This window comes from Crocuta crocuta, unplaced genomic scaffold (assembly GCF_008692635.1).
Source record: "Crocuta crocuta isolate KB4526 unplaced genomic scaffold, BGI_CrCroc_1.0 scaffold424, whole genome shotgun sequence".
In the NCBI taxonomy this organism is placed as follows: Eukaryota; Metazoa; Chordata; class Mammalia; order Carnivora; family Hyaenidae; genus Crocuta; species Crocuta crocuta.
Genome location: NW_027530977.1, coordinates 372,553 through 380,559, shown reverse-complemented (window position 1 = coordinate 380,559; position 8,007 = coordinate 372,553). Strand labels below are relative to the sequence as shown.

Sequence of the window (8,007 nt, the reverse complement as noted above, 5' to 3'; positions counted from 1 at the left end):
CTTAATGGCATTATTAACATTTCTACACTTCAGGAAACACCTGGTCCAGTGCCTGGCATATAGTGTTTGAATAAAAAAAATGGGTGCATGTTTTTGTTCCCTGGAATAATACGCAAGAAAGTACTGTGACCATAACCGTTTCTCTATTTTCCCTGGACTGATGACTGAGTGTATATCGAAAGAGCAGTTTCAATGGGTTCCTTAAAAACTATACTGGAAGTAGGCTCTGTATTATAAACGAGTGCAAGCTTGAAACAAATATAAGCCATTATCATTAATGGCGTTGTCCTATCATAAAGCCACCAGAAACACTATCTGGAAGCTGTTGCCAGATTCTTGCTTTAAAACGCTGTAACTAATTAGGGACCAAAACAACAAAATTTGCCTTAAAAACAGAACTCTCAAAGAGAGATTCATTTACCACCAAATCGCATTTAAATGACCTCTCCAAGGTCTAATAAAAATAGCAGAGAAAACAACAATTGGCATACATTAAGGTAAATGTTGAGGCCTGCACAAATTGTAAATATCCTACTTGTTACCATTTCAAAAGCATTCATTACCCATATCTCTTATCTGGGCGATGCAGCTTTGAAAGGAATTTCAGGTTGCTGGTCTGAGAAACATGATGGGCAGAAAGAGACCCACAGGCTTCAATGTAATGAGACAGTGAATGGACTTTTTCCTCCTTAAGGCAGTTGACTACCAATTTCTAAGGACAGAGAATTGAATCCTCTTCTACCTTCTTAAAGAAAACGGACACTGGTCTAGCAATGAATGTTTATATTTAGGCTTGACACATTATGAAACGAGTTTAACGGGCAAAAAATTTAGGAAACACTCCTCGGACAGCACTTAAGGGTTTAGTAAATATTTATTTGTTTAGCATCTAAGTTGAGCTAAATACAAATTGTACATAATAGTACAGGCAAATTATTCAGTGCATAGCGGCAAATTCATATGCTAGTCAGAGACTCACTGTCCATGGTCTTTGTATCTTACCACTAGATGATAATAAGTCTCGTGGCTTACAATCAGTGAAAAGAAATGCGAAAGCACATGCTGTTATGGGCCCAGGCAAATAAAAGGAAGCCATAGAGGCCAGAACACCCCAATACAGTACTCTACCCATGAGCCATTTAAACACAAGAGAACACAGAACACACTCAATTATAATGAGAGCCAAAATATAACAGTACCTTCCCAAGAAAAAATAAACATACCAGCTTAAATAACACACTCTAATCAAAACAGTATTCATGGAAAATCTATTATTTATAACTGATTCAAACGCAACAGGTGTCGGCCTGAGAAATGAGCACTGCTTTTGAAAAAGCAACTCGATGTGATGATACTGTGCTGTGAGAGCAAGAACATCGACTCCTTATTGTCATCATAACTGCAAAGACTTTCTCCTGGGATCTCAAGTATCCACACAACGCTAAGCAGTTCTCCTAATGTCCCCGTCAGGCTAAAGACAACTCACTTATAAGGACAACAGCTGTTGCGTTTGTTTCATGCTTAACATGGACACCCAGAACAATGTATCGTATTTTACAAATTTTACAAATGCTCATAATCGCTAGGAAGATTTACAAAGCCCTATACCCTATGGCGAATATTAAACACTCAATAAAAACACCCTAAGTGTTCAACTAATTTGGGGAAAGACAAAAGCCCTAAAATATATACAGAATTGCCACTTACTAAACAGGCAAAGACTCTCTGTTCCCTTTTACGTAGAGCTCTTACGCGTGTTTATTTCTATTTTAATCCCTGTTTCTCCAAGTTAATAGCTTTGCATGGAAATATTCAGTAATAAACACCTAGGAAACAAATTAGCAGTGAAGAGTGTTAGACACGGAAGAGACCTCACAGATCATGAAGTGAACCCTCTTGGAGATGTAATACTCCTTGCTAACAAACCCGCATCTCTAGCTCAACAGGTGGCATAGGAGTGAACGGGGAGGTGTGCACTGCTTGACATCAAGGCTCCATGCTATCCACCGGGCCTCTCTGCTTCCAGAGCACAATGTAGCAGAGGTCTGAAAGAGCGGGAGACTCATCCTACATGGAGGTGCCTCTTTGAACCTAGGATGGGTGGTTATGATTCTTTCTCAGTTCAATGTCTGTTCCTACAGGGCATGGTTTCTCTTCACCAGGCCTCTCTCTGTCTGGGGGAAAATGTGGCGAGTCCGGGTAGACTCTTGAATTCCTCCAAGTCTTTAGGTAGCTAAGCACGTGCCCTTCCTGAGTTGAAGAACGAGAGGATAAATCTGATCAACACAGTAGTGATTTTCTAAGCCTGGACATCTCTCAAAGGAGACTCTGAATTTGAATTCGGACGCCAGACAGAATAAAAGCCTGGGCAGGCGTTCTGTGGCATGTTTCAGATTCTCACGAAAGATCGAGCAACATACGTTGTTGGTTTGTCTTTCGAGAGGGCAATACAGCTTTATCCGAAAGTACATGGTGATGTGTGCCTGGGGTGCACTGCTCCTGCCCATGGAGAAAGGCAGAGAGTGAGACTAAGAAAAGGGAGAAAAGTATATATATATGGAAATTGAGCGCTTTCACTAAACGGTAGACTGGAGCCCTCAAAATTTTCTTATCAGGATGCTCTCAAATTAGCATTTTAAAAAACCTCCCTCTTCTTAACGGTCATCTAATTTTCCTTGAATAGTTTCAAGGCATATTTAATTCTTAAGACTTATTATCGTAGAAAAGTTATTTTCCTCAGCCTTATCTCTTCAGTTACGAAATACTTTGCCTCATAAATGACATTACTGTTATCCTTGTTACCAACCGCTTATATGTGCTTTGGGGATTAAAACGTCAACTACATGCGTGATATCTGCCTTACTTTAAAAAAATCTGAGGATGAAAGAAAATCCTGCTTTCCTTTTTCCTTTTCTGAATATTTTCAATAAATCGTGCTTTACTGAATTATCTGTTCACTTTGAGTAGTTCAGACATGAACTTTGCGAGGGACCCTGTGATCTCTGGTTATGGTTCTATTTCTCCACATTGGGCCGGATTTTACTGAAATACATGCTGTTTTCAATTAATACTGGTGGGCGGCAATGACCTCCGGTGGATTCTTGAGTAAATAGCAACTGGATTTTCCAGAGAATGTTCTTTTTCAAAATATTTCTATCCTTCAGATCTTTGGGGCCTTCGTGGCTTAACAAATGAACTTTATAAACTTTTTAAAAACACGTATGTATTTGTTAATTGTCAAATGAAATTGTAAGCCATGACAAGTTATCCGCACCTTAACTTTCTTAATTATATACTCTAAAAGCTAACTTGGAAAGTTGAAATGAATACCTAAACATTTAACTAAATATTCAGAATTGTTTTCACATGTAATTCACTTGCTTTTAATTTTTATTTAAATGAAAAATCTCAACAAAACTTCCTATTTTAGAAAAGTAATTGCTACATTAAAAGGAGAGGGAAAGACTTCAAGAAATAAGCATTCTCAAAAACTCTAGATACTATTTATAAAGTAAAGGTGTTCTGGATATCTCGGTAGTTAAATGACCTAGTGAAACAATTTTGTTATTTGTTAACATAAAATAGTGAGGAAAATGTGATATCTGAGCACAAGCTGCTTTAATATTTTTAAAGTAATAAACATATGTTTCTGGACTATCTTTTATATTTCAGGGAAGATTATTTAGAAGGCATAAAATTTAAGTTTTAGTAGAGCTTTAGGGCTATGATATCTTCATTTTCATTTTTGGCCTGTGAGGTAATAAATTATTCATAAACACATTATTTCCATCTTAAAGCATGACATAAACATTGAGACATTTTTAAGGTTTTTTTTCCCCTGAAAATGGACAGGATATATTAACAGAAACTGCTTTCACATTTACTAGTCTGTAAAAAGAGAAAAAGGAGAATATACTTTTTCTACCACAAGAGGGTAGCAAAAACTTTTTCAGTTAGATTTCTAACTGTAACTTCATCTGTTCTTGGCATATTTTGCCATCTTTCTGAGAAGTTATCTAAAGTTCATTCTTTCTGCGCTGGAGTGAAATTCAAAGGATTTGTTTTCATCATGAAATGTAACTATAGCGAAAGTGGCTTAACGAATGTTTTAGGAAGGGCAAGAGCCTCAAGGTGACCACAGTGTTCTTTCATGGTTTACAATAATTTCAACACACCTGGCTTCATAAAACTCACGGCTTAGATACTAATACAATAGATTTTTTCACTAATACAATAATTCTTAAAAAGTACAGACACTTCATATGAGAATGTTAAAGTATGTGATATTCTTTACCTTATACATTGTGGTGGAAAGGTAGAATTCAGAACGATTAAAATATATATTTAATTTTCCCATGATTATTAACATCTCTATTTCTTCGATATCCCAATAACCACAAGTCTTCCAAGAGAAAATAATAATTGCATGGAAAAGCAGCCAAGTACTCAAAACTACAGCCAAGGTCACTTTTTGATAAATATAGCGTGAAGCCATTGAGTAATATGCTTGTTTAGAAAAATTAGCTAATTTTACATGATTTTTAACCAGTCAAATGAGCATGTAGAATAATTTATCATAATACCTTCACAGTCATATTTCTGCACTACAGAAATCTCTTAAGCGACACAAAGAAGCTGGATGGTTTCTCATTTTGTTTGTTTGTTTGTTTTTGGTTCCAAACACGAATTCTTCAGAAGCCAGGAGATGGTTTCACCCCATCAGGAGGCCAGCGCGTGCCTGGGCAGGCGATAGTGCTCAGCTTTCGGACGGGACTTCTTTTCCTGCGGGTTGGCGTATTTCCACTTGGAAGGTGACATTTTAAGCTTTTTCCTCTTCTTATCTGTGCACCAGACCTTTTCACAGTATTCTTCCACTCTCTGGAAGTTGCTGTAACCAATCAGCTGCAAGAATTCCTTGTACCACGGTTTTGCCCCGGGTGGGATGACGCTCTGAGCAGGACACGGCATCTTGGGAGGCCCGTCCTCTTCAAGGTCTTTGTGAAACATCTCCTCTACTCTCTCCTCGTCCACTATCTCCAGCGTAATTTTGCGCACAGTATGGACAAAACCATGCTCTACTGTCTGGCAAAAATAAGTCCCAGCGTCCATTTTTCGTACCCTAAGGAAGAGTAAACCGAGGTCCATCTTGACCACTCTGTCATCCGTCTTCACCTGCAGGAACAAGAAAATGAATGGCAATGGAGTAATATTTAGGAGAGAACGCCAACCTATAACCCTTTCACTATCTTCAGATTTTTAATTTTTGTTATCACATGATGAAATCCTGAGAGTCATATATCCATGAGAGAGAGAGAACAAGGGAGTGAGAGAGTGACTGAGAGAGGGGGAATGACTAATTAAATCAGGTGTGGGTGTGTCCAACTTATTTACTTGAGATCACTTCCTATTAATGATTTTGAGGTCATTTCCCAACAATATTAGTAAAAGCAGAGTGAAAAAGCTTTCTCCCTCATGATTTCAATTAGTCATTAGAAAAAAGCATCTAGTGGGGCGCCTGGGTGGCTTAGTCGGTTAAGCGTCCAACTTTCGCTTAGGTCATGATCTCGCGGTTCGTGGGTTCGAGCCCTGCGTCGGGCTTTGTGCTGACTGCCAGCTCAGAGCCTGGAGCCTGCTTCAGAGTCTGTGTCTCCCTCTCTCTCTGACCCTCCCCTGCTCACGCTGTCTCTCTCTCTCCTAGAAATAAATAAAAAGATTTTTTTAAAAAAAGCATCTAGTTCAGTACAGCACTCAAAGTTAGAGTAAAATGAAGATCTATCAAATTTATTGTGTTCTTAGGAGACAGAACACATGCCATTTCTCCCATTAGGAGTTCAGAGGTTCTTACTCCTTTCAGATCATAAAGACCAACGTCTCCATAAGGATCTCTAGTAAGCGAGGGGAGACACCTTCCCTCTCTTTCTTCCCCCCCCCAAAAAAATCATCCATTAATTAAGTGAGCATTCCTTATAGTACAAGGCTTTCTATTTAACAGAGACTTAAAATTAAGCAAGAAACATCCATATTCTTCTCTGAAGAATTTCACACTCTACTAATTCTTAAGTTTGCATATAACTTCAGGGCTCAAATACCTTTTCACGTTTGTGAAATAATAAGTTATGCACATTATTTCTATGAATAATTACAATTCAAGGTAAGAGGAGCACAATAAAGCTTTTGATAAACAGTTCATATTTTATCATCGATAGTTGTACTAGTGAGTATATGATTTGACATTAGACAAATCTAGATTGAAATTCTGGCACCGCTACTAATGGCGTCATCCAGGACATTTATGTGTATTCTCCGCCTTAGTTTTCTTTGTAAAAATGGAGATAATCTTATGTCACTTGATTGATGCAAAGTTTACAGAAAACAATATATAAGTGAGAACACTTTGTACAGTGCTGTCAACATCGACCTCTACCTTTCCTACATATATTCCTACAGCGGAAAATAAACTGGTTTGTGCTTTCAGATGACCCCAGATCATACCATGATGGTATAAAGGTGATTCACGCCTTACTGGCTGACTTCTCCCTTGAGAATACAAAACAAAGGCAATATGCTCCCTTGCCAGTATAAAAGGGGCATACAGACAAAATCCACCACTTTGGCACATTTTTGTCCCAGTGGCAGGTCCAGGCAACACCTGCTGGGCTCGGCTCTCCTGAGCCTTAACCCGTTCCGGCATGTCCAAAGTTGCGATGTAATTACTCATGTGTACTCATTTATATAATCTGTGAATAATATGGCAAAATGGCATTAGCAGTGTGGTAAGAGATTGTATCTCAAACTGGAATGTTAAGGACAAATTACAAGACACTCAGAGGTGTTTTTTTTTTTTTCCAGCCATGTAAGCTAAATTAACTACTCAGCAGCTTCAGAGTAACACAGTTGGATGAAGGGGCCCCATAAATCCTTCATGGGGCTTCATCTGACTTGGTAGGACCACGTCCAAGTAGGCAAAATGCTAGAGCCACTAATTCAAAAAGTTCTCCAATGAGGAATCAGGAAGGGCCGTCACACCATAAAACATACTACATACGTCACTACATAAAACAGTCGCTTACTTGTTGATAGGTTTTGCTGAGAAGGTACCCTTGGCACCTGCCACAGCCAGTAACTCTTAATGACTTGGAGTCTCTGCTCACGTTTACCACTACTTTCTCCATAAATTCACCACCACGGCTTGGATGTTTCTGCCTCTGAAACACAGCCTCTATTGTTTTTAAACCTGTGGCTGTATTTGACATAGAGGGACCTGTCTTCTTAAACTTTGCTCTGTGTAGTACCTGCCACTTTACTATCCTGGCTCTCCTCTTGGTTCCTTCTTGGTCTCTTGGTGTAGATGCCTCATTCTAAGGCACCATCCCCCATCCTTCCTGGATCTCATGTTTTATTTGCATTCATTTGATAACTCTTCTCTTTCCTCATTTCAACTAGCTTCCCTAAGATGCATCTCTCACAGAGATCATCCATTGTTTTCTATTTCCTGTTAATTACAAAACACTGACTGAAACTTACATCATCCTTCATTATTTACAATTCCGGGTCGCTCCACACAAACAGCACCCCCACCCCATGTACAAACTTCCCTATTCATGACAATTACATTCTTCTTCTTCTAGTCCCTCTGTCCTCATGTGTTGTTATATGTCTTGCTCATTATTATGTCCTCATAGCCAATACATCACAAAGTCCTATCAACATTTCTTCTGTGGTGATGGTGGGAAACATTCATTCCATCTCACCATTTTCCCACAGTGTTAGACTCTCTTACTTTGTGACTGATTCTTTATTTCATGATAGATTCCTGCCAAATCTTCCTGCTTTCTGTGTCTGCTGTTGTGCCCGGCTTAATTCTGTTTCAGGACCTATGCTGTTCTACCTGCCTGTAGGGACCTCCCTACTGCTGGTTCCTGACTGGAAAAGACTGAATGAAAGTGTCATCTCTTCAATCAGGCCTCTTCAATCAGTTCTTACACAACTGTAAGAAGACACTCTTTC

General features: G+C 38.9%; 1 protein-coding gene across 2 annotated transcripts in view; it reads right to left on the bottom strand.

Annotated features, from left to right (window-relative positions):
• Positions 1-3,741: 3,741 nt before the first annotated feature.
• Positions 3,742-8,007, bottom strand: part of SEMA3E (semaphorin 3E) — a 241,258-nt gene continuing 236,992 nt past the window's right edge. For both annotated transcript variants that reach the window (XM_077770161.1, XM_077770162.1), the window contains one exon: positions 3,742-5,172. In XM_077770161.1, coding sequence (XP_077626287.1) covers positions 4,720-5,172 — 453 coding nt within the window. In that variant the 3' untranslated portion in view covers positions 3,742-4,719. The remainder of the gene's footprint in view (positions 5,173-8,007) is intronic.